We start from the raw sequence: 26,507 nt of genomic DNA, 5'->3' as shown, positions 1-26,507 counted from the left end.
AGGGAGTTGTTAATTATTACAGACAGCTGGTCAGTCAACAGCTGGCAGCGAGCCAGAGTCTGGGAATTGCAGCTTGGATTAAGCTCCAGGGGTGGCTTAGTTAAAAGGCTTGGTGTGTTGGAAAGATGATCAGGTAACAGCAACAAGGGGAAGTTTAAAAGCTTAAAGCCAGGCTCACAGAGGTGTGAATGAATTGGGAAATTGTCCCCTTTGTTGTGGTCAGCGTCATCAAGAGTGTCTTGTAAGGTGCCGGGCGCTCTCCGGCTCGGCATGGAATAGCAATGGGGCGATGGTATGTAAAGCTGCCATTTGGGAGATTCGGGACAAACTCTGAGGTTTGGCTGAGGGCTGCTAAAGGTCAGATTAAGGTCTGTAAACAAAGGGTTTAGCTTCTGACAGGAGGGTGTTGGCTTCCCTGTGTTGATATAAGTTTGTTTGAGAGGCCCCTTCTGGGTGAGGAAGTCACTCTCATCCCGGTCTGATAGACTTGGGGAAATGAGCCACAGAGAGGGTACCCAAGGTTGCTTAGTGACCCCTCTCTGTACCGAATAGTGGGGATGGAAAGTGGCTCTCTTTGGCTCTGCTGCCTGCTAGGGCAGTGGCCGAACCCTGTCGTCTTGCTCACTTGTTACTGTTCTTAGAGCCTAATGTCTTTGATGAAGCTCAGTAGAGAACCCAGTGACCGAGCAGGCATCTTGCAGTCCGCCTCGGCACTCCGATTGCAATTAACTTTCTCCCCTCTTGGTGTTTCCTAACTGTGCTCAAGTTCCAAAATGGAGAAGGATTTAGAAAGCTTGCTACAGTCATTACCCCAGGCAAAAGCACTTTCTAGATTCCTGCCGATGGCTCGAACACATCCAGAGGGAAGCACCGGGGGTTTGTCTAACTTCTGTACAAAGGGGGAGTTAACACCACTGAGTGACATGAGCAAGCAAAAGCCCGTCGTCTTCATCACTGTAAATCCCTCCCCATGTTTAGAATGCTCCTCATGGGAAGTGGGGCCTTTTGACTTTGCCTTAATGGACAAGTGCATCTTTCCAAAGCCATGGCCATGCCTGCCGCTCAGGTTTGCCCGTGCTCCCTCCAGAGTCTCATGGTGAGCTGCTGCTGGCGGATGTCCTGTGACAGGAGAGCACTGCGAGTCAGCTGGTCAGCAGCGCTGGTGAAGCATCGCCCCTTCCTCTGTACAAAACAATCCGCTTGCACAAATGGATGCTGAAGAGGGTGACTAACCAGATGCGTCCACTTTTTGGGCCTCTAGTTTATTCAAGCTCACTGACAGGGTGGGGCAATGAGGGGCTGAGCTCCCAAAGCCTTGCTGACACCAGCAGGAGGCTTGTAAATCACATACAAGTGACTTTTTGGGGCGCATGTGGGCTTTGCCGTCATGTGACACAGAAACATCCATGTGGGTCTCTGCTCTTCATTGTCAATCTCTGGCAGTTCCCCCGCCGTGACCCTGCAGTGATGCAGGAACAGGCTGAGTTCCTTTATTCTTATTTAAGTGATCTTGCTAAGATCTTATAATTATCCTCTTGGCATTACGGGAAGCCCAACAAGGGAGATAAATGTCTTTTTTTTTTTTTTCCCTTTCCCCCTTGCATTCCAGAGAGGTCATTTCTGCTGTTTGACTAGCTGACTGCAAATGCTGTGTCAGATCCATTACCTTCATGGGTAGTCACTTGCAAATGAGGGGTTTTTAAAAATTAACCCTTTGAGTGATGTTGCCTGGAACAATGTTTGATTCTGGGAACTATAAAACAGGCCCCTCTGGAGGGGGATCATTAATGAGAGGCTCCATGGGAATTTTTAAGAAGTGTTTTAATGCAGCACTGCCAAACCTTTTCAGGCAACTGGACCAATTCACCGGACAGAGACCTCAGCTGGAGCAGCCGTTCCCCACTGCCTTCCACTTGGCTAATCGTACTCTGACCAACGAGCTTTGTTCGGCAGTTGTACCACGTGGCGGACCTGGCCTCCTGGCCTTAAGCTGAAATGTTGTTGTCATCTGGCCCCCACTTGCTGTTCACTGCACAGCCTTCCCTTCTGCTTGCTCTAGTCCCTTGCTCCAGGAGATGGTTCTTTGGGCTAGTTAGTGCCCTCTAGCCATCCAGCCTTGGAACCTGCGTTCAGATTCTGACACAAGTGGGGGCTTTGACTGTCTCTCGAGTCCCCACACCCTCATCTATGCACACCACAACAAGTGCTGCGTAGCTTGGCCCAGCTGGTGGCCTCCAGGAGTCCAGTTTGGCCCCCTTCAAGCGCTGGGTGGAGTGATCAGGGCATTGGCTAGGCTGTGGTGGGGAAGCTTGTCTGTCTCCCTCCCTGCACTGTTGTTGGTTCATGGACAACCCAGAGTGCCTGTGAAAGTTGTGAGGCACAGAGTTGCTCAGAGTGGAAGGTGTTCGTGGGACCAGGCATTGAATCCTGGGTTGAGATTGACCTCCCGGGTTCCAGCCCACGTTGCCCACTAGGAATTGAATTTTCTTTTAAACCAACAAAACCACCATTTGCTGTATGTTTAAAAGGTTTCAAACTTTCAGCTGTTTCCGATGCCTCGTTTCCCCAGAGAGCTCTCAGGCCTATGCGGGTTCCACAGGAGGCCTTTTGGAGAAACGCTCTTCTTTTCCGCTCTTGTGTTTCTGGAGGCAGGGTGTCAGAGACCGAGGCACAGCGCTGCGTTTATGCAGGGGCTTTTGGGGAAAGCAAACGGACAACGTGAAAACCGAGGGCAGAAATGGTAAAGCCCGCTGACTCTGTGTTTGGCGTACACAACATTGTAGGATGTCCTGCCCTTCTATCCCCACGCAACCAGGCAGTGACCAGTTCTTGCTGCTGCTTCCTCTATAATGTCTCTAAGATCTGGCTTTTCCTGCCTGACCGCACCACTCACACTGTCCAGAGCTGCTGCATCTCCTGTCTGGTCTACTGCAACCTCCTCCTCTCTTGATGTGCCCTCCCAAGTTACATTTCCAACAACCGTCTCCCTGGCCCCACGTCACCCCACAGCTCTGAGTCCCTCTGCGCGCTCTTTCTTCTCCACCCCATCACCTCTAAGACTCCTGGTATCTTAGCCCTCCCACTCTCCTGATGCCCTTTGTAGCACACTGTCGTGTCTCACCCCCTCTGTTCCACAGATGATGCCAGCCTCCATCACTGGTTTGCCCTCTTCACCCACAAGCACCTTCATGCTTTCTCATATGTTTGAACCGTCTTCCTCAAACTAATCTGCAAAGCTTCTTCCCTCCCTTCAAATCCCTTCCAAAAGACCTACCTCTACCAAGATGCCTCTGAGTAACTGCCACCTGGGAACAGCTACGTAGAAGCCTGCTAAAGACTGACGATATTTATTTTATATTCTTACTTTGAAATGTATTTAACTGTCTGTCATCTGGCTGGGCTAGGTCAGCACCTGTTCATAATCTCGTTTTCCTCGTCCTGCCTCTAGTGCTGTTTCTGAATGTCTCTACACCCTCTTATATCTTGTCTTAGTTATGCTGTAAGCTCTGCAGGGCAGGGGGCCGTCACTCTGTATTACGTCTAGCACAATCGGACCTGATCCATGTGGGGCTCTGGGCACTATCTCAGTATAAAGTCTCACATGATCTTCTCATAAACAAACTAGGGAAATATAGTCTAGATGGAGTTACTATAAGATGGGTGCAAAACTGGTTGGAAAACCATTCCCAGAGAGTTATCATCTGTGGTTCACAGTTATGCTTGAAGGGCATATCAAGGGGTCCTGCAGGGATCAGTTCTGGGTCCAGTTCTGTTCAATATCTTCATCAATGATTTAGATAATGGCATAGAGAGTACACTTATAAAGTTTGCGGAAAGTGCCAAACTGGGAGGGGTTGCAAGTGCCCTGGAGGATAGGATTAAAATTCAAAATGATCTGGACAAACTGGAGAACTAGTCTGAAGTAAGTAGAACAAAATTCAATAAGGACAAATGCAAAGTACTCCACTTAGGAAGGAACAATCAGTTGTAAACATACAAAATGGGAAATGACTGCCTAGGAAGGAGTTCTGCGGAAAGGGATCTGGGGATCATAGTGGACCACAAGCTAAATATGGGTCAACAGTGTAACACTGTTGCAAAAAAAGCAAACATCATTCTGGGCTGTATTAGCAGGACTGTTGTAAGCAAGACACGAGAAGTAATTCTCCCGTTCTACTCCGTGCTGATTAGGCCTCAACTGGAGTATTGTGTCCAGTTCTGGGCACCACATTTCAGGAGGGATGTGGACAAATTGAAGAAAATCCAGAGAAGAGCAACAAAAATGATGAAAGGTCTAGAAAACATGACCTATGAGGGAAGACTGAAAAAATTGGGTTTGTTTAGTCTGGAGAAGAGAAAACGGGGTGGGGGGGCATGATAACAATTTTCAAGTACATTAAAGGTTGTTATAAGGAGGGGGGAGAAAAATTGATCTCTTCAACCTCTGAGGATAGGACAAGAAGCAATGGGCTTAAATTGCAGCAAGGGAGGTTTAGGTTGGACATTGGGGGAAAAACTTCCTGACTGTCAGGGTGGTTAAGCACTGGAATAAATTGCCTAGGGGGGTTGTGGAATCTCCATCATTGGCGATTTTTAGGAGCAGGTTGGACAAACACCTGTCAGGGATGGTCTAGATAATACTTAGCCCTGCCTCAGTGTTGAGGACTGGACTAGATGACCTCTCGAGATCACTTCCAGTCCTACGATTCTGTGAGTCTGGTTCTATAATTAATAAGAATGATCCACTTTTAATCTCTGTATGAGGGTCAGTCAGCCTGGTGCTTTAATTCCATCCGCTGGTGGGGAGATCTTGCAGCAAAGAAGTAAGTTTCTTCTGCAAATCAAGACAGTGTCTTATAAAGCTATTTGTGAAATACACCTAGCATAGTCTGCAGGAGAGGTGCAGAGGCATTTTCTGTTTTGTACTTAATTATTCCTGTTGCTTTCATGTCCCACTGTGAGAAGGGGTGTGTGTGGGGACAAACAGGTCTTTATTGTGGGGTCCAGATCCCTTTATCATCGTCCTCACCAGTGACTCCAGCATAGCCTCTTGCGGGGTCTTTCCCTTCTACCAGTCGTTCTTAATACGGTGAAGGTGTTGACATGCAAACCAGATTCCAGGAGAAGCTGTTGCAGTGACAATTACTGTGATTAACTAGGTAAAAATAATACATTGGAGTGTAATTAAATCTCTAAACTGTCAGTGTGGTTGGCTAACAATCCATCCACTCGACTCTTTCAACTGGTACCTTTTTCAGTTAGGGCAGCTGCCAGTCATTTGGCAGCTCCAGTGCTCAAGCAAGGCAAACATTCCCTGGACCTGAATGTATTTATCTGTTACTTTTCAGGTACCTCCATTGCTGCACGCACACACACACCCAGGAGTATCCCATACATTTTCCCAAAACTCTGAGGGATTTCTAAAATCAAAGGCGCAGGGAGATACTTACCTGTAATATTGGCTTATTTGGATGTAAGCTCTGAAATAGCTGTTGGTGTCATCGTAATCGTCCAAGCTTCTCTCCATGCTGATTAGTTCACGTTTAGAAAATAATACACACTGCTCTCCCTTTGAGTGGAATGAAACCCACAACATTCCTTTCTCTTCTCAACCATCTTGTTTTTTTTTGTACTGCTGGAAATAGACAAGTCATGTTCTCGGGCACTTGCACCATGCTGCGATGTTCAGGCTGTGGACGGTTTAGGAGGTGTTAACAACAGTTGATTAGAAAGATTTCTTTTGGTTGTAAAAGCTTAAACCAAACTTGTCCTGACTGTCATCCTCACTTAACTGATAGAAATGTAATATAATAATTAGCCTCCTTTTAAAAATCCTGTCTGGACATATTCTAGCCTGCCACACATACCTCAGCTCCTCTCCCTTAGCAGGAGCCTCTTCTGGCCGCACAATCTGAGCACTCTCATGCAAGAGCCTTCTCCTCTGCAGCTTCTAGCATCTGAAACAGCTTTTGTGCATCTCTGCTTCCCATTTCAAACCGCCGCTGGAAACTACCTTTCTCTCCCATTTCCCTCCTAAGTTTTTCTCCCTTTCTACTACTTGTTTGTTTCTGTACTTGAATTGAGCTCTGAATTGTTTTTGAGATACAGTTTGCATGAAGGATGCTATTTGGAACAATGACATTCGCTTCAATGTATGTTAACGTCAGCGCTGACCCATTTGTTATGCAGCTCATCTTGGGGATCGGCCTGGGAATCCTCGTTATTAGCACCTATACCACCTTATCGGTGATGGAGGACCTGCCAGTGAAAACGGAAGCAGTGGACCTGTCTGATCAGCTAGAAGAAGCCAAGAATGTAATTGACCAAGATTCTGTCAAAATACCAGGTACGTGTTCTGCGTGTGTTACACTCATCTCAATCCTGCTTCCAAACTGTCTTGACCCCTTTAAAGCCACTTTTGTTGGGTCACCAGGAGCCTTTTCCAGTGCCTGCATCTCCAGGGCCTCCTGAGAAGGTTTCCAAGAAAGGGTGTAGTTGTCACTTTCCAAAATGCCTCTTGGGTCTCTGCCAAGGATATGGGTTTTCTTTTTTGTTCTGTTGAGAGGGGCGGCCCTCGTCCCTCCCACTAGTGACAGGGCTCTGGAACGACACAAGCCTTGAAATAAAAGGAGCTCTGTGCGCATGAGACTAGAGAGAGCAGTGTACTGGCCACCTGTACGAAGGGTACAAGGAGCCAGAACAGGGCCACTTTCTCCATCACTGCCAGCATATTGTACAAAGTTTCAATAACAGGCCATTCATTGCACTCAAAGGTATGTAAATTTATGGGTGCCGACTTTTTTTTGGTTGTGAAGATATAAATTTGGAGCCAGTTTTAGCCCTGACCAAGCCTGTGATTATGCCTCAGCTTTGTTTACTGGTTCATGTTATTTATTATTTGTTTACTGTGGCCGTTGATAGAATTATGGCCTGACGCTCCCTTCCGCAGCTGCGGGCCTGCTTTGCAAGGCCATCGCTAGCAGGTGTTGATTGGCCCTGCCCTGCCCCTCATCTGTGGTTGTTCTGTTTTTTTCAAGTCTTGTTTGGCTTTGCTCGGGGTTTTCTGTTCTTCAGGGCTTTGAAATATCGTGGATATTGAGAATGGAAGCAAAAAAAAGAGCCAGGCTTTTCTGCTGGAGATTATGCTCCCTCCTAGTCGCTGGCCCTGTTCCTGGGGAACAGCTTTGAGCGTCTACGAGACACTGGTGCTGCCTGCGATAACATTCACTCCTGCGCTGCTCCATCCCGGATGATGGTCAGATTTTATACATCCACAATGCACACCTTCCCCTGCACAGAGATGGTCCTAGTGGAAGACGCTCTCAGATCCTTAATGCATGCTCAGTGGGGCCGGGCTGGGAGGAAGGATGCAATTTAATTCTTGAATCTTGGTTAATTTCAGAGCAGCAATGGCCAAAGAGCGGGTGTTCAGTTCGGAAGGGCTGCTGATCACACACATTTTGTAACGGGTAAAATAAACAGTCCCGTTTGGAGTTTGTCATAGCCGCCCCTCCACTCTTTCCCTGTGTGAAGCAGGGAGAAGAGCAGGATGCTTGTGTTCAGTCATAACCTAGGGAATCCTAGATGCCCTCCTACAAACATTAGTTAGAACTAGTTAGCCAACATTAGCCCAGATCATTTGCCGCTTTGATGGTGGATTAAATAATCCTACCTTGGGGGAAGACGTTTTTAGATTTTAAATTTCCCTGGAGACTCGCCATGCAGCTCTAATGGGCATGTCCACAGCAAAACCTTGCCGACTTCTGGTTTGTTTCATACCAGCCCGGTGAGAGCGAGGAGAATGCAGTCGACACTGGGACAGGCCCTGCCCTGGGAAGCAGAGTCGGTGCTTTCCAGCACTGACTTTGAAGCCTGGTTCTGTGGGAGGAAGAAGGGATTGGACGGGGACAATGGGTCAGGGAGAGGAAATAGAACAATGAACTCAAATGGGCCTAGGGAGCCTTTCAGCCCTGAGCCGCAAGCAGTACACTGGGTTCCCTGTGAGCCAAGGCTGCTGCCTGCTCGGCCCATCCTGCTTGCCGCTCAGTCGCTGCAGCGCTGCTCCTCCCTGGACTCTGCTTTCTTCACATCTCCATGGGACCAGACTTGGCTGGCCATTAATTACCCTGCTTTAATCAACACCTTCCTGCCCCCTCCCTTTTGCCCTGCCTTGGTTTGTTTTGGGAAGGGGCTAGTCTGTGGCCCTGAAGCCTCCAGAACAGCTGCATCCTGTCATTGGAAATACGTGCAGGGCTGGGGGCTGCCCTGCTATCACCTGGGTGCCCTCCATCGGCCACATCTGGTTCTTATTTCTTGCACGAGTCTTTACCAGAAACACATGGCTTCCCTGCCGGCAGCACGCAGTTTGTTTTTAGCATGTTCTTGGGGTTTTTTCCCACCTCCCTTTTAATTGATGGGTTGCCTGGTTGAGGCAAAGCTTGGAGCTGAGCTGAGCCTTTTACCATTTTGCGTTCTCTGTCTGACTCTTGCCTGTCAGCATGTGAGAGGGGTTTTATTGGTCTCTTTGATGTTGTGGAGACCAGAACTGTACAGACTTTCATTAAAACCCTGCCCTGTGGGCCCTGGGATTATGAATATTAGAACATTGCCCTTTTATGTGAACACGTATTGACCAGTGAACTCTGAATAGTGTTTTCACTAATGACACCCAAGTGCCCATTACGGCCCCTGCCTGTATTGCTTGAGGTTTACTGTCAGCGGCTCTTTGGGAAGGTATAAAACCCCTTTCAGAAATGTTCTGCTATTACATACAGTGGGTATGTATGTTAAAAGGTTGCTAAGCTGCCTGTGAAAGCTCATGAAGGCAATTATCCATTTAAAAAAAAAAGCTAATTAGGCAATTTCTCTCTGTATTTGAAAGCACCCCAGAGGGTCTCATGGTGTAGATTAAGATTTTGTAATATTTTTCAGCTCCTTACTTGAGCATTGCTGCTTCATTTTATTTTATGTCTTTCATTGTGCAATATCTCGTAACAAAGGTCTGATTCATGCCCTTTGTGTGACAGCAGCCTTTCCCCGCCACTCCTCGAGCCGCTGGGCTTCAGCTTGTTTTAGCAAGGAGTGTCTGAGCCGGTATTTCGCGTTCGGTGCCCCCTTGGAGTCTGTCGTTTCGCATATAACGGGACTTGGATAGAGCTGGGTGTGCTGTGTGCAGAGCCGGGTTCTTTCCTGGCTATCAGTCTCGACACAGGCTCATCCCCTGGCTTTCTTCATGGCGGCCGTGCCACTCGAGCAGCTCCGCTTGAACCTGTCGCCTGCATTCCCCGCAAGAAACCTGCCCAGATCCCACGCTTGTCCCTGCCAGCTGAGGAGCAGCCCCCAACATGTGTGGATTGGACACAGCCACTCCCTTCGCCCCGACGGTTGCAGGAACAGCTTGTCTCTGCTGCTCCACTCTCCAGTGCCTTTTAATAGGGCCTCTGGCACAGAGAAGGAGCCATCACCCTGGTGTAACTTTGGTTCATTTTTACGGCTGGTGTGTGAGGAGACAACTGTGAGCTAATTTCACTGATGCCATTCGATAACCTTGTGAAATCTGTCACCATTGCAGAGCGTGGGGAGGGGCGGCGCGCTCTGTAATCACTCGCTCCCCTTGGGCTTGGAGATTGGGGACAATTCACCAGCCCGGGTCAGGGCTGGACTGTGGGCTAGACTCTCTAAGTGCCTGCTGTTCAGAGATGCTGAGCTCCTGTAACGTCTGTTGACTTCAGCAGGCGCTTTTGAACGCTCAGCACCTCTGAAAATCAGGGCCCAAGCCTTTCCTCAGTTTTCTGAACCATTCAGCCACTGATTTCCTCTTCTCCCCCAGCCCCTCTTGGTTGCTTCCCTAATAGGAGGCTCCTTCTGTAGGTCTTCCACGGAGATGAAACCACTTCAGTACAGTGCTGTTGGGAGCTAGGTTAAAATGCGTAGGTCTGTTCAGGTCTTGAAGCCTTGTCAATGAACAGATTCTTTTTCCAGTGGAGTTGAACATCAACACTTATTTCCTGCTAAGTGTTGACAGTGTGGACGGTGCTTCACAAGGCTCAGAGAGCCCCTTCCCAAGGAACTTTGTTCTGCCGGGCATGCCAGCTGATCAGGGTTCCCTGCAAGCCATGTGCCAGCCAAATCATTTGGATCACGTTGTTGAGGTTGGGCCTGCTGCATTCTAACCTCCCCACCTCTCCCCATTCACCAGAAATCTGAATTTTAAAAAGACGCCAAAATGTGCCAGCTACTTCAGCCTTAATCTCCAAGACCAAACATCTTGTCTTTCAAAGAGAGGGATTGGGTGCTGCAGAAGTGATGTGAGGGTAGAACTTATTTTAGTAGCCACGAAACGACGCCCCTGACCTCAGCACAGGAATTTGTGGGGGTGTGCGCGTCCCAAAGGCTGAGCTTGGACTGATCCCGTCTCAGTCCTCAGATCCGCTACCATCTTCGATCAGTTTCAAAAAGCGGACAATGGAAGCAAGCGTTTAAAATCAAGGTCTTCGCAGCTGTTCGCGCCCTCTCGTGGTTGGAACTGGGGAGACAGCGATTGATGACACTGTCAAGGACTTAAAATAGCCCTGTGTTGGGAATGATACCATAGCCAAAAAATTTATTTTCTTCCTCTATTCGACAGAATCTTCCCAGTGCCCCATCCACTGTCTGCTCTTCCCAGGCCACATCTGGCCCCCTTTTCCTCAATTCCCCCTCCCCTGAGGAGGAGGAGGAGAACGAGGCCAAGCTGTCGTCTCCTCCTTCCGAAGAAGCAGGAGGTATGGATGTAGGCTACAGCTACAGTTGTTAACATGGTGGACAAGAGTGATATGAAAACCACGCGAGGAGACATTTGTAATGTCTTTCTGGGGCCGTTGCTGGAATCCCAACCAGAAGCTATGGGGGAGGGAAGCTTTTAGGTTGCTAATCATGCAATTTTATTGCAGCCTAGAGACATTGTTGGCAAACCACTTAAGAGGAAAAAAAAATCTGTTTCAGGAAGTCTTGGGTGTTGTTCCCCCTCTCCCCCCATATATCTCCAAAGGGAGACAGCTGCTAGAGGGCATTGTTTGCTGGGCTGGTTCTGGAAGGCCCAGCGAGCAGTGAAGAAAACCCTCTTGCTGTCTGATGCTGAGATGATGATGATGTTGTTGTTGTAAGCCAAGAAGCTTTTATAGCCTCTCAGCCCTCGCCTGTAAAGTCCAGCGCCGCTCATAAAACATGCAGAGGCCCGGCATTACTGTAACGTTCTCCAAAGGGACCTGAAAGGCGACTGTACAGTTAGTGATTATTACACTTCCTGAGCAAAACTCTTCTCTGCAAACCACATATAGCTCCTTGTAGGGTTCCATGCAGCACGCAAGGCCATTAATTCACGCCCAGCTGATGAACTTAATTTTGTTCCCTGCTGAGAAAATGACAGCTTAGAGGCAACTTGGCCTTATTACGGAGTGGAGGTTTTATCTTTTTATTGTTTTGCTGTGTGGCTTTTGGAAGTGTGTGTAACATGCTAGCCATCTCGTGATTTATGCCTGTTCCTGGGTACAGCCATGGGGCCACCACCAGTGATTTCATTGTAGGGGGGACCTCACTAGTTTCACCTGCTGCAGTCTCCTGGACAGCCACTGGTTTGTTTGACTAGGAAGCGGAAAGGCCGAGGTAGGAGCCCTGCTTTCTTTTAACTCTTTCATTACTCTGTCAGATGGGAAGCTCTGTGTGTTTGGCTCCCGAACCCTTTTGCTTTGCTTAGGAAACGTTGGGGTTGCTGTAGAATTAACCCGAATTCTAATAATACCCTGGCCCCAAGCAACGCTGGGTCTATGGCAAATCTGTATTGAGCTTCTCTTGAATGAGCCAGACCTCTGTAAACGCGATAAGAACTGGGATGCATAGTTACCAGGGACCCCCATAACAATTAAACTAAAGCTTTTCTCTGGCAAACCAAGTAACTTGTGGATTGTGAGGCTAGAATTTGGCTGGGAACATCCTTGCTCCGAAAGGCAGAGCACTCTCTTCCCAGGGCTCGGCATCCCTCCACGGGAATCCTGCCATCCTCCCAGAGTTGGTTCAGAAATGCTTGATTTCCTCCCTCCCAGCCCCCCTGATTCTGCCTGGAAGGCAAAGTGGATTCCCCGCCCTCTGATGAAGGGATTGAAGAGAGGGCCACCACGTCTGGTGGGGTCACCTTTGAAAGGATGCTGGTTGGTGATGTGCTGAAAGTGACACAGCCACGTGTTGGGAAAGGGACAGCTCGCTTGAATCGGTTTTCTCTGTTGGGCAAAGAGGGGAGCGCACATCTTCCCCTCGCCCATGCCTCGCAGCCACGCTCCACTGGGAGAAAAACTTGCCTGCCAATCGGCATCTTTCCATTGGCTTCACCGGGCAGTGACTCTGGCCCTACATCTTCCCAGGGAAGGGGAACTAGGGCTCAGTGCATTAGCGAGGCTGCGTGACCTGCAGTGTCCACCATTGCTTCAGGCCCCTTTTCTTCCTGTGATATTTACTTAACCAAAGCAACCTTGAAAACCACCCAGATCTGAAATAGTTTCACAACCTGGCACAGTGCTCTAGGGCAAAGAGTCCAAGTCTGTCAGCTGTTCCAGCCGGGCTTCCCACACGGGCATGGATCATGTATTGTTCGTCTATTTCACAACTTGCATAAGACCGGCACAGCTGAAACTGTGGCAGTCTCTCTTTCCCATGAATTCATCTGGTAACAAACGGCACCAGTTCCAGGGAGGGGGAGGAGAACATTGAAAAATGTTTACAGAATTAATTCCCCAAAGGAAATTTGCGGGAGGGGTGGAGAAGTGTGTTTTTGTGATAGAGAAAGTAAATATTTCCGAGTTCATTGGACAGAAAATGCTCTGTGTGATTTCATCTCCCAAAAGCTGGAAAACAATCTGATTCCCTCCTCTGTTTTTCCTCTGAAGCCGTGGTTCTCAAACATTTCCATAGTGTGGGCTGCTGCTGAGAGCGGCTTATGGGCGGCACCTACATTCCCATTTCATAGATTGAGGCCAGAGGGGACCATTTGAACATCTGGCCTGACTTCTTGTACAACACAGGCCAGAGAATTCCACCCACCCACCTCGCTATTGATCCCAGTAACTTGGGTTTGATTACAGCAGATCTTTCAAAAGGGCATCCAGCCTTCCAGACAAGGCATGAAGAGGCAGGGAGTTTGCCACTGTCCTTGGAAGTTTGTTCCAATGGTGAATCACCCACACGGTTAAAAATCTGTGCCCTATCTGTGATCCCCTCCCATTCGGTCCCGTTACATCCCTGTGCCAGCTGCAGCAATTGTTCTTGTGAAGAAGTAACATTAGGAAACTGTTTGATGGGCCTTTCCTGTCCTGAGTGTAGCCTAGCAGCTGGGAAAGAGGATCTCCACAGAGCCCCCGCGAACGCGCCACCGGCTGCTGCTGGTCCGGGAGCGCAGCTTGGGAACCAGAGCGCTCCGAGGGATTAGAAGTAGCTCAGTATCTGGAATTGTGGTGGCACCAACCTCAGAGAAGAGCGCAAGGTCAATGCCGCCATCTGGTGGTGGTTCATGGTAGCACACAGCTTTTGTCCCACGGCGTGACACTAGGTAAATTGCACTGTATGAAATGAGCTGTAGCTCACGAAAGCTTACGCTCAAATAAATTGGCTAGTCTCTCAGGTGCCACAAGTATGCCTTTTCTTTTTGCACTGTACTGTTTTTCTGTATCTTGATAACAAGAGAGTGATGGCTAGTAAAGAAAACTAGGCACTAACAATTGACTGAGGAGCTCAGAATTGCCTCCTAGACTCGTGTCACTCAGCTGGAGAAACAGGATTACAGCTGACAAAAGAATTGCCCTGATTCCTTCTATAGATTGACAGTGCAGCCATGTGTGACCTCATTCAATTAACTGTGCCATGCTTACAGTCCAGGACCCAGTTGTGGAGGGGGCGGAGGACAGCCGCGAGAAACCGAAGCTGCCAAATGAGAAGGTAGAGATGGAACAGCCGCAGATCAAGGTGCCCATGGACGTGCCCAAGAGAGACGAAGCGAAGGCCAAGCAGGAGGAGGAAGTGCAGCTCGACCGGCCTGACCAGGGTATCCCGGAGATGGGGTTGTTGGGGCTGGGAAGAGGGCAAGAGCTTTGGAGCTTGGAGGTGCAACTTGACATATTTGGAAGGGTTGGTTAGCAATATTATTGCAGGTAATTCACGATTCCATCCCCGTCCTGGCCCATTCCCTCCCTGGCCCAGCGTGGCTGCTCCTGTGGCTCGCTGGACATGCTTGCACGTGGCTAGGCAGCAAGGACTGCTCACTGGAAGGGGTGACACATATCAGAGCAGGAGGGTACACACGGGTATGACATGGGTCTGCTGGGTGGAGTTGCCCCAAATCCCACCAGAGGGGCCCATTGACCTTCTCCCCTCCCCTTCTCCCCAGGGATCGCTTTACCTGTGGGAGAAGCCCATCGGCATGAGCCACCTGTCCCACATGACGCAGTTGTTGTAGATGAGGGGCAGGACCGTGAAGAATCCGAGGAGAACAAGCGTCCACCTGAAGAAGCCAATGCAAATCGGCTCAAGCCGGCCTTGGAGAAGGCTGCACAGCTGGATCCCAAGAGAGAGGAGCCCAACCTGGAACGAGGAAAGGAAGATGGGGCCCACAACCCACTCCAGAGAGAGTTTGACAGTCCCCTCAAGGACCTGAAGAATGCCCCAGAGGTGCGACGAGATGGCCGACTGCTGTACAAAGATCTGGAGCCAGGCAAGCAGGTGGTCGAGCCGAGGTCACTGGCTGTCCTCCCTGGGGGCGAGAAGAGAGCTGAGGCAAATCTCCAGCAGCCTGGGAACATTGCGGAAGCTGTGAAGTCTGTAGAGAAGGAAATCGACCCTGGTAAGTCATCTCCTGGGTGGCTCATCTGAGCAAATTCTCCTCTTGTCCCTCAATCCTCCCGCAGTGACTAGGTTAGGGGAGGGCAGCGATTGGTTATTCCTATCTACATTCCAGTGTTCCCTTTTAATTTCACAAGATTAGCATGTGCATATGCACAGCCCCTTCAGCAGCTGTTGGGGGAAACGAGGAATCTGGTGTCTTTGACAGCTACTATCATATCTGTCAAACAATTGTTTGCTAGCCTACTAAATGTCAGGTGTTGTGCTGTTGTTATGTGTCTCACAACTCACTGGGGATGTGGAGTTGGGAGATCTTGACAGGTAACACATTGCTAAGTGCCCATCTAAAAGCTAGCTAGGATGGTTCTTGCATTTTAATCGGCTAAGGTAGTTAGCATTGGCTCTCTGCCAGGAGTCTATAAGATTGTTAAATATTTTTTTATTACTTCCCTTGCAGTTGTCAGGTTGAACATAAAACGCGTTGGCTGGGGGCGGGGGACGCGGGACGGAGCGTGGAGATGTTTTTAGAGAACATCTGCCGCTTCTTCCTTTCCAACCAAAGACATGGGTGGGTGGGTCGGTCGGTCTGTCCGCAGGTGCGAAGGAGCTGCTCCCGCCAGACAGGCTGGATCCAATGCGGGCACAGCAACCAGAGCAGAGAGAGATCCGAAATGCTGAGGACAGGCCGCAGGAGGACACCGACAGCAAGCTGGAGGGTGAGTCTCCCCGTACGCCGGGTGCATGAAGTGGGGTTTAGCCTCCCCCCAGCTGCCGATCCCCCCGGGAGCCCGCCGTGTCGTTAGGCGGCGTGAAAGGGACAGTGAGAATGTACAGCCCAGACGGTTTGGTCGTGGTGGTTGGGATCATGTAACTTGAGGCCTGTGGTTCCTTTTGGCTTTTTGCTACCCGCCATTATGTGCAGGCACCCTCTGCCCTGGCACCGGAACCCTGATCCCGGCCGGGTGCCGAGGGGAGGCGCTGGAGAGCCTATGGGGCTGGGCCCGGCTCCCCGCTTCGGGGTTATGACCTGGCCCAGCCCTGTAACCCTCCGGAACTCCACTATGTACCACTGACGGGTGGGGACCCATTGCTTGGGAAAACGCAGCTATCAGGTCTAGTGGTTAGCGTCTGTCTCGAAGGGCTAAATATTCCAGGAGAGGATGGCATGTTTCAAAGCAAAACTTCTGCCAGCCCAGCTGGTGCTGTGACCCATGCTGGACTGTAGGCCCGGCTTTTCTGTCCTGGTTCTCTCTCCCCTTCCCCTTCTCCCCCCCCCCCCCACTCAATCTTAGAGTACAGAGCGAGGCCCCAGGGTGAACAAGAGCGAAGCCAGAATAAAACCACAGTGGGAAATGGCTGTGTGAACTCCACTGTGTGGAGCTACACATCCTTCACCTGATCTGCCTGTTCCCACCTGCGTGGCTGCATGCTAGCTCATGATACACGGTAGGTCAGCGAGGTTTAACTTCTCCAAGAGGAGAGTCCTGGCCTCCAGAATACCTGGCCGACGCTTCCCACCGCTGCCAGGGTTTGGAGCCTATGGCCTCTCAGCCGGCACAGCGGTGTACTGTTGTGTAGTCAGGGTCGTGCGCGCTGCCTCCAAAGGCACATCCTCCTGTGACAGACCAACCGACACACACCAGTCTGCTCGAGCTAGCAGGGGGTCAGGTGGGTTTGTACTCGGGTGACTAGCTAGAGCCACCACCCCGGCCGCTGTGGCCACACTGCTATTCTTAGTGGGCTAGCACATGTCTGGCTCCCCGCACAGGGGAGCACGCTGCCAGCTGCAGTGTAGATAGACCCCGGAACATTCCTAGCTTCTGCCAATCTGGGATGGCAAAATCCAAGACTCAGACCCAGGGCTCGTGTCTGGTGGCTGGTCACCGCTGCGAGCGTCCAGTTGCTCACATTCTCGCCATGGTGGACTTGAGAGAGACTGACCGAGCCCCGGGAGCTCCTGTGAAACCTGTGCCCAGCAGATTACACCTGCGTTACTGGAAAAGACCAGATTCCCTGACGGCCAGAGAGCAGGTTAGCTGCAGGCCCTGTGAATTGCTGGATGACACTAGGCTACATCCAGGGATCTCTGTCGCGGGAACAGATCCTGCATACCAGGTGACACTGAACATGCCATATCCTGAGAGGCGGCATATATGCAGTGCGGGTGCGGGATACGAGTTTAGGTGGCTGTTTCTGCAGAGTCTTGTAGAATCTAGCATTCATCTGGTCCTCATCTGTCAGTTTCATGAAGGTGCCTTCCCCATGAAGGTGCCTCTAAAGGTTATTTGATGCTTCTGACTTGTTCATTTGCTTTAAAAACAAAACAAAACAAAAACCACAGTTTTCCTAATCTGTTTCTCTTCCTTACGCATCTCAATGGGCCTGAAACAGCTGAGATTAAAAAGCTAGTAGCAGGTATGGACCTCAAGGAATGACCATATCGAATTGTAAGGAGGATTTAAAATCCCAGGATTTAAGTGCAAATGAAAGAGTAGCATGCATGGCCTTTGTTCTTGTGAATGCATTGCATGAGCGTGTGTGTTAGCCTTCACCCCAGGCAGAGAGTCAGCACAGGGCCTGAGAGACTTAAGTGACACACAGTCCTTGGGGGCTTTAATGGCACGTAAGAGAGTGTTTGGGATGTGTCCCGTTCCTTTGTACAGAGCTGAATCCCTCACCTAAAGAAACAGGAAAACGTTGGTGCTCACAATCCTCCTGCACGGATGCCCCTTGCTGACCGTAACCTCTCTCTGGGCTCTCCTTCCCCAGCTCCTGAATTGCGGCCCCTCCGGATGCCCAAGTCCTCTCCATTTCTTTGTTAAATTGCTTTTGATATTTTTTATCAGAGGTGTGTTAAGCCCCCCCAGAGCGATTCAGGGTCTGACACATTTTCCTCCACTCTCATTCAGATCAGAGGGAGTGTGACGGGGTAGCAGCCCAGCGGGGTTTTGGGTGTGTGAAAAGCTTGAGAGGAGTTACATAGACTTTTAAAAATCTCCATGAAAACAAGTTTGATTTGGCTTGAAACCTTCTCCTTCAGCATTGCTAACCATGCAGAGCTAGTGGAGTGCAGCCCCCAGAAAGTGAGAGTAGAAAGGACTTCTGTTTGCACTGCTGAGCAAAGTGCTGAAAGTAAACAGACATGGGGGGAAGGAAACTGCACTCCTCCAGTGATTTCACTTCCCCCGCCCATAATGGAGCTTTTGTAAACGGGAATATTCCAAAGTCACTGCTTGTTTTATAGCATTCTGCTGTGCACTGAACATATTCCCCTTTAGTCACCTTGTGGGTTATTAGCAGGACAACTTCCCTTTTTAATTTAAATGGCATTTTACAGGCTGTTAATCATTGCCATGAATTCCTTTGGGCGCAATATTCTGGAAACTCCCAGAGAGCTTTGGAGAAATGCCACTAGGCATGTCGGGGGTGGGGCAAAAGCACAGGACAGGTCTGCACTGTACAGTATATGCAGTGGTGCATGTCCTAAGCAGAAAGATGTTGTAATGTCTCCCTACAGACAGGGTGTCTGCATGTTTTGCCCATTGCATGTAGCTTGCACAGTGCCTGGCTCAAATCAAGTCTGTGTTGCTAGGCCCTGACTTCTGAGCACTAAACGAACTCATATATTCAAATAGTAACAGTGTGTTCTCCATGCCTTCCCCCAGTGTGTGTGTTTGTGCAGAGCTAGCGAGCAGGGTTTCGTCGTGGTTTAACGTACAGTCTTCTGATACGTTATGCTGCGTCCTCTACTGGCATGTTTGTGAGCACCAGTTTACTGCACCTAGGTCACTTCAGATTTCATTGGATGAAATTTACTCCAGTTCAGACTGGCAATCTATTCCCTCTACCCTCTCCTGCCCTCTCCACAAAGCTGTAAAGTGGCTCACGCAGCCTTTAACACCATGACAGCTAAACCTGAGCACAGCCCCTGGGTCATGCCGTGTGTTAGACTGCGGTGGTGCTGGGTCTTTCAGAGCCTGTGCCTGCTGTCAGACGTCGCTCACCTGATTAGGATAAAAGCAGGGGTCAGGTCTGGGTAAAGAAGAGGGGCATTTCCCCAGCCCATGTCCATTTGAGAGGCTAGAATCGGATGCCGCGCATTGGAGGCTTTGCAGATACTCCATGTCCGGGTGTGAATGCTCTGGTAGGCTCCCTGGGCTGGGCTCCCTCTCAGTAGGGTTCAGATGAACTGCTGGACTCCTGGGCATTGGCTCCCACTCAGCAGAAGGCCCCAGAATGATATGTCTTTGCTCAACGGTAGCTAGGAGTAAATGTTCTAGGCCCACTAAAGTGGATGAATTCTCTCCAGGGTTCCAAGCTAGAACTGCCATATTAAGCCCCTGCAGAGGTAATCGCAGACCCTGAGAGCAGTCAGAACTGCCTATCTATCCATCAGCCCCTTTGGGGATTATAGAAGGGTTTTAAAAAGCAGAAGTCCTCTTGTTTTGATTCTATTTAGCTGTTGATTGTCCCTTATCTCTGTACCACCTTGCTTCAGAGACCTCTCCCCTTCCAGGATAAATACAAGTGCACTGGTCGGTCTTACGCTGAGTCTCCTGGCCTTTTGTGTGAAAAGCAACCTCCAAAACATTGCCCATGGTAGCTTCTGCCACTCTCTGCTCTGGGGGTGCAGGTTAGCTGCAGAGCCCTTAGCTTTCCTTTTGAAGAAGTTGTATGTGGGAGGGGGAGGGGAGCGATCAGACAGCCCTGTCCTGTGGTGGCGGTCACCTTCACCCTACACACACACACGTATTTGCGTCCGGCTGCTGTGAGCTTTCAGCTCTCCTGTCGAGTGGAGGATCTCCGTGCTGCTGCTAAGAGGGCCTCTTCCCATGTCCTTGCTCCCCCGATTGCAGTGGGACTTCTCCGAGGAGTGAGGAAGGGAATTGCAGTCGGGCTACGGTCAAGAAGTATGACAGCAAAACACGGGTCACAGATATGGAAGAGGGTCTCCTGTGGCCCGTGGAGAAGGATAGCTATTGAAATGAATCGTTACTTGGTTAGACTATGTGCAAGCGTTATTTTTGGGGGGAGAAGCATGTACCCACCTATCCCTCTCCTCCCAATAACCACACTAAGTGTGAGGAGCTGTTCTGCCGCTCCCAGCAAGCTTCATTTTCTTCTCTTTTCCCCCCGCCCCCTGGTGTGTTTTGTTTTTTTTTTCACATTAGAAGCTGGGAAGACAAAGGTGCTTGATCATGCCGTCCTGCTGCAAGTGATTAAAGAACAGCAGGTGCAGCAAAAGCAGCTACTAGACCAGCAGGCGAAACTGCTCGCTGTGATTGAAGAGCAGCATAAGGAAATGCACCAGCAGAGGCAGGAGGAGGGAGGTGATGAGAAGCCAAAGCAAGGTAAGGCCGGGGCTAGAGAACACCTGCCACGCTCTGGGGTTGGCACGTTGGCAGGTGCACTGTGGAGAGGGGAGAACTGCTGTTGGGCATGCACTAAAAAAGAGCTTTCATTTATTTTTCTGCAGCAGAAATACCACAGGAGCCTGGTCTGCCTCTTGCAAAGAGCAAAGAGGAAGAGGGCCAAGATGGTAAAGCAGATGTTGCTGCAAAGCACCTCCCTAAGGAGATACTGGAGCCTCCTCAGCCAGGGCCTGGCAATCAGCTTGGTAACTTAGCAGAGCGACACCAAGGGAATGTGGATGATCTGGAAGAGGCTGGGCACAGACCTAGAATGAAGTTTCCAGTTCAAGTCAGTGTAGCTGGGCCTAAAATTCCTGAGGCTCTTCCTAAGGGTGGGAAGGTCCCACAACACAAGGCGAACAAAGTTGTTAAAAACTCTCTAGAGAACTTAGGGGATCCACTTCACAGCGATGATTCACAACATGCTAATGATGTCAGACATGCAGTCCAGGCAGCAGGAAACCATCCAGAGAAGCCCGCAGCCAAGGAACTGGGGGGAGGCCATGAAGCCAAAGCCGTGGGAGATGACCAAGAGAAGAAGAAGAGTGCCCTGGAAGCTGGAGAGGTGTTGGCAGGAGCAGTCGCTGACACCCAGAGAGAGCTGCCAAGGGCGGTCAAAGCTCAGGAGGCAGCAGGGAAGGGTCCAGAACTAGCAAATAAAGAGGAGCCCAAAGATCTGGAACTTCCAGTGGACTCTTCAAATAAACTGCAAGTGGTGGAGAACGTGCAGCATAAACAGGAGCATCCAGGAACGGGAAATGACGACCAGGCCGATGGAGCTGGCAGCAAACAGCAGCAGGTCGATCAGGCTGGCAAAGTGGAGGCTAAGAAAGAAGTTCTCCGGGGAAAGGCAGTGGATGTGGAGCAGGATCCTCAGGGAAGCCACTTGAACAAGCAAAAGGTCCTGGATGAAAAACTTCTCAAAGATCCTGCTGAGAAGAATGCCTTTGAGAACGACGTTGCCTTAAAGCGTGAGAAGGGAGCAGCGCCCCCTGCGGATCAGAAACCAGACCAGGAGAATATCAAACCAAACCGGGACCTGAAACTGCAGGCTGACTTGGACCTCCGGAGAAGGAGACGGGACCTGCCGCCTCGCCTGGAGGAGGAGACTGAGGCGAGGGAAGGAGTCATCATTGGTCTCAACCCCCTTCCAGATGTGAAAGTGAACGACCTCCGCAGCGCCCTGGAGACGCGATTAAACCAGGCAGCGGAAGGCATCCAGCAAGTGGTTCACAGTCGGCAGATCAAACAAATGGCAGAGGAGGAGGTGTGATGAGACCCGGCCTTGCTGTATTGGTGGTGAAGCCGTTATCACTCCTAACGTGTGCAGCAAGCGACCATGTGGACTCCAGTTGCATACGCAACTGCTGACAATCTAACCCAGCAGCACTTCACTTGGACTGGGTACCAACATTCTGACCTCAGACTACTCTCTCCATGGAATTGGGGGCTGCCACGGCCCATTCATTTACTTCAGTGTTAACGTCCTGCCCGTGTTTGTCATTGGGGTGACTGGAGAGTCAGTGACCCGGAAAGAGAAGCTCCGACTGCCCTCTGGCTTTCGAAGGTCCTCCCCATTCCCAAAGGATCTGTTCTGTTTGGTTCATGTTGAATTGCCTCGTCCATCCTGCCCCAATTTCCCCATTCAGTATCGAGGCACATCCCGGGCTGCTCAAACCATCTCCTTGTAAATGTTTCCCAGTAAGTGCATTGAGTTGCTTAGTCCAACTTATCTGGGCCTCGAGAAGGGGAGCTCACCATGGCTCCACTTCTCCTGGAATGTTGCAGTCTGTGTTGAAAATACGTCCGCTAGGACTGGGTTAGCCAATTGTTGGGGTACGTTTTTCTCAATGGGAAGCCATTCCGTCAGCCTTACGTGGTTGGGTTGAAGTTTGTGCTAGGAATATCAGTGTAGTTAATGTAAGATGCTGCCTTAAACAGGCACAACGGCTACTGTTGTGCTGTCTCTTCTACCCAGGGATCATTCAGTTGGCCACATACTAGCAATAATGAAGAGCTTTACCTTCTTCTCTTCCTTGGATGTTACGTTTCAGATTGTGCTTTTAACTACGGGCGTATTCCTGCCCAAAGTGCATTAAGGGGCTTGTGCTGGGAACTGCAGACTCCCTTCTTCCCCTCTCAAAACAGCTTGAGATTTGCGGCAAGTAGCAGCAGATATCAGGGAATGAAACTGAGTGATTTTGAAGGGACAGGTTGTCTCAGAATTGTACCTACCTCTCTTCTCCCTTTGCAGAGTTCATGTAATGTTTGGTATAGTTGTATCCCCCAGAGCAATTCTTCAACATGTGATTAAATCCATTGAGGTCGGTAATCAAGATTCTTGGGTAATGTATACATGAGCAGAGGAAGGAAACGCTTAAGAGAATTGGTTTGTTTCAAGAGTCGGGGATCAGTAGTAAATTTTAAGGTATGGTAAATGAGATTGCCAAATGTAAGAAAAAAATCCCCAAGCTTTCACTAGAATGATTGAATTTCACCCTGCCAGGGGCCTGTAGACCTCAGCAGTGTCAGGTTTTTTTATACTGGAGTCCTTTGGTAACTCCTCCTCATTTAGTTCATATCAGATTAACCTCTTGGGAACGGGAACTATGTAACTGTTGGGATGAGGGCTGGTTACCAAGCGAGAGAAACTCTAGGGGGGTGACTCTTCCTTCAGACTAGAGAACTCTGAGCTCCTAAAAGGGAAGAAGAGTATTGGGACTTGTCTTTAAAGTCAGCCAATTATCTGAAGTGCTTAAATCTCTGTGGCAGCTGTCTGTCTTCAGGAGGGGCATTTGCAGACAGGATTGCCATAGCTGGAGTTCCTCCATTACTCTGTCTCAATTAACCCATATCTGGTACATGCTGCTCTGGGGCAGGAGGCCCTAAAATGGCCTCCGTGGGATTGCTGGCGTTTGTGAAAGTCAGATGCAGGTCAGACACTCGGCTGCTGGTCCCAAGCTTTCAGTGCAGTAGTCTTCTCTGCTAGTGGCCAAAGCTAGAGTCTGCCCCCTGCTGCAGCTATAAAGGAGCTCTGGGGGTGGGAACCAAATACTCCCCCTGCTTGCACCTAGCTTGTGTACAGGTATCTCCCCTGGCCTGTCAGCTTTGTGTTGTGAACCTGCCTGGCACAGGGAGCACTGTTTCTCTTATACCATGCGAGCAGCAGTTTAGGGTGACCATGTGCTGCTGTTGAGGTGCCTGCCGACCACAAAGGGACCAAAGATAATTCTGACATGCCTCAGCACCTGGATCTGGCCAATATTGATGAATTTTTGTTGTGAATGAGAGATTCCCAGCTGGACAAAAGCAGGGAACTTCATTACCTCTCCATGCTAGGACCAGCTTGTATCTGCAGTGCTCAGGGGAATGGCGGAGGAGTGGCCAAGCCAGGCAAATCAATAAAATAAGTTAAAGCATTCTGATCTGACCTCTTCTTGCTGTAACGAGCAACATTAAGCTGCTCTTGGCCCTCGGGGGACAGTTTCTGCTGTCTGGGATGGGAGTGGTGCAACTGAAGCCCTGCATGTGCTCTGTACTTATCCTTAAGGAAACTGCTCATTCTGGTATCTCCCCTGCCAGGTAAGTATCCCCCTGCCATTGCTGCAGCTAGTGGCTGGAGAAAATAAGCAAGGCTCCTCCTTGCTGTGAGGGAAGGGAGGGTCTCCCTATGTGCCCTGAAATGGGAGATTTCATGAAGTGCCACTTGGATTGTTTAGCTTCAGGGTGACTGCAGTGTGAAGTGGGGTGCAGCTTCCAGCAGGCTCATGCCCCAAGCAGCGACAAGGATCAAACCTGCTCTTAGAGTGCTTTTCATTAGCTAGCACCTCCCTTCCTTCTATCAAGCTGCAACTTGGATTTACTCATCCTAGTACCCCGCATTTCCTCCCTAGCGCTATGCTTAACCCTCTAAACTTAAACAGTGTCCTTATGCTACTTCAAGGGCCCTGGCAGCCTTGAGGTTAACATGACCCATTGGCCTGAGCTGGGATGAGGAGCGTACACTGCCAACCACTGAAGCGGAGCTGAGCCATGGTCTGTAAACTTGGCCCATTTCTCCCCTCCTCTTAGCAGTTTCAGGGCTTAGGTTTTCAAAGCTGCAGTTTGAAAGCCTGTATTCACATGGGAAGTGGAGGTTTAGCAGCAAGGTTCCCAGCTGGAGTGGGGTAGCTCTTTAGCATACCATGGCTTTAGCTGAATTCAAGCATTAGTCATAATATGGGCAGAGATAATGAAATCCTGTGAGCTAAAGCAGAGCCCTCTCTTAAGTGACCTATTCTGTATTTCTGCCCACCCTAGCAGTTCCTATGACTGTGTGGGAAGGGGAGATGGAATCCTAAATTCTCCGGACAGCCACATGACAAAAATCTATAACAATAGGGCCATCTGAGAGTAGGCTAAATGTACTGCAGCAAACAAAGGGAGTGTAGCCACTTGTTAGAACAGAAGCTTAGTTTTAGTGCAGTTTTTGCTACCCTTTCCAGACTGCATAGTTAAATTGTAGAATAAAGAGCAGGTCTTAACACTGACTCAGATTTGAGTTTTATTTAAAAAAAGATTCCAAACATCTGTTTACATGCATTGTTTGAAACAGCTGGGGGAGGAGGTTGCATGAAAGAGAGTTGATTATTCCATTATTAGGCTCCCATTTCCTTCTGATCTAATTCTAGATTATGCAGATTCTTCTGTCCTGGAACTACTTGATTATAGCTGGACAGACACCAGCCAGGAACTGTAAATCTAGATTCCAGTCCCCCCTGCATTGTTACTAATGCCTTCACTTCATTGTCTTCTTTGCCTGTAAAAAGAAGGGAGTTAGATAAGCTAGGAGGAGGAAGATTGGTGTTTTCTGTTTACAGAATGCAGTTTCTGCTCTGTTGTGAGGACTTTGCCAGATAAGACCCCCCCCACCCCCGACCATCAGAAACTATCACCATGGAGGGGGAAGCAGCCCCTATCTCCTTCTGTACTTGTTCTATCCCCTCGTGTCCGAACGTTTGTTCGTTCCCACAGCTTCCTGGGTCTTGAGGGGCAGCGTCATCTTGTAGCACAGGCTGTAACGTGCTGAGTCAAGGCTGAAAATTAACCGATTTCCTGATCCCCCATCTACAGGACTGTCCTTCCCGCGGACAAGACGCGGCACTGGTCCTGCCTGATGTCTTAGATGTCAGGTGCCCTAGATGTCAGGTGCCCTGGGCAGGAGTCCCAGGGCTGAGAATTACTTCCCCAGGCCCGCGCTTTGTCTACGGCACTGCCCCCAAGACGGTCCGAGCACGATAGCGCTGGACCCGCCAGAAGGGCCCCCCCGGGCCCCCCCTCCCCGTTACCCTGCGGGCAGCTCGTCCCGGCAACCTACCGCCTGGGCGCAGCACCGCCTCAGCGCCTCGAACTCCCTGGCACACGCGCCCCTCCGCAGCGCGCCCTGGCCGGGCCCCGTCGCAGCGACGCACCGCCCGTAGGCGGCTGCCTGGAACCAGAGGGAGCCGTAGGAGCCGCCGCCCCCGGCAGGCGGAACCGGCGGGGTCAGAGCCCCGCCGCCCCGGTCACCCGCAGCGCCGGGAGGGGACCAGAGGAGGGGGCCGCCGCTCTCCTCCTCCACCGCCCCCCCGTCCGGGCCCGGGGCCCGGACCGCCGCCGCTCCCCGCCCCCCGGGCCCGGACCGCCGCCGCTCTCCTCCTCCACCGCCCCCCCGTCCGGGCCCGGGGCCCGGACCGCCGCCGCTCCCCCCCCCGCCCCGTCCGGGCCCGGGCCGCCGCCGCTCCCCCCCCCCCCGCCCGTGCCGCCGCTCTCCCTCCTCCTCCCCCCCCCGGGCCCGGGCTGCCCTTCCCCCCTCGCCCTGCCCGGGGACCCCTCCCCTGCTCTCCCCCCCCCCCCGCCCCGTCCGGGCCCGGGCCGCCGCCGCTCCCCCCCCCCCGCCCGGGCCGCCGCTCTCCCTCCTCCTCCTCCCCCCCCCCCGGGCCCGGGCTGCCCTTCTCCCCTCGCCCTGCCCGGGGACCCCTCCCCTGCTCTCCCCCGGCCCGGCCCGGCCCGTGACCACCGTTCCCTTCCCGGCCCGGCCCTGCTCGGGGCTCTGGCCGCTGGGGCTGAGCCGGGCCCGGGGCGAGCAGCGGCCTGCAGGGGCTGGGGAGGCCCCGCCCCACCTGGTCCCGACATCCCGCCAGCAGCTCGGGGAAACGCCGCAGCCGCTCCCGGGCTCGCAGCCAGACCCCCTGGCCGGACATGGCAAGTCCCTAC

General features: G+C 51.0%; 1 protein-coding gene and 1 long non-coding RNA gene across 5 annotated transcripts in view; one reads left to right on the top strand and one right to left on the bottom strand.

Moving 5' to 3' along the window:
• The window catches only part of SLC38A10 (solute carrier family 38 member 10), a 47,315-nt gene extending 23,620 nt beyond the window's left edge, over positions 1-23,695 (top strand). For 2 of the 4 annotated variants that reach the window (XM_073310956.1, XM_073310959.1), the window contains 6 exons: positions 6,190-6,346; positions 13,898-14,068; positions 14,411-14,863; positions 15,459-15,578; positions 20,034-20,213; positions 20,339-23,695. In XM_073310956.1, coding sequence (XP_073167057.1) covers positions 6,190-6,346; positions 13,898-14,068; positions 14,411-14,863; positions 15,459-15,578; positions 20,034-20,213; positions 20,339-21,546 — 2,289 coding nt within the window. In that variant the 3' untranslated portion in view covers positions 21,547-23,695. The remainder of the gene's footprint in view (positions 1-6,189; positions 6,347-13,897; positions 14,069-14,410; positions 14,864-15,458; positions 15,579-20,033; positions 20,214-20,338) is intronic. The other 2 variants (XM_073310957.1, XM_073310958.1) reach the window with 2 other exon arrangements.
• Positions 23,696-24,803: 1,108 nt separating this feature from the next.
• LOC140897842 (uncharacterized) lies at positions 24,804-26,503 on the bottom strand. The gene is made up of 2 exons (XR_012154828.1): positions 26,414-26,503; positions 24,804-25,071 (listed from the first exon to the last, which is right to left on the bottom strand). It is a non-coding gene; the product is annotated as an uncharacterized lncRNA (long non-coding RNA).
• Between the last annotated feature and the right edge of the window lie 4 nt (positions 26,504-26,507).

The sequence above is a fragment of the Lepidochelys kempii genome, chromosome 14 (assembly GCF_965140265.1).
Source record: "Lepidochelys kempii isolate rLepKem1 chromosome 14, rLepKem1.hap2, whole genome shotgun sequence".
Taxonomy (NCBI): domain Eukaryota; kingdom Metazoa; phylum Chordata; order Testudines; family Cheloniidae; genus Lepidochelys; species Lepidochelys kempii.
This window is presented reverse-complemented; position numbering and strand designations above follow the sequence as displayed.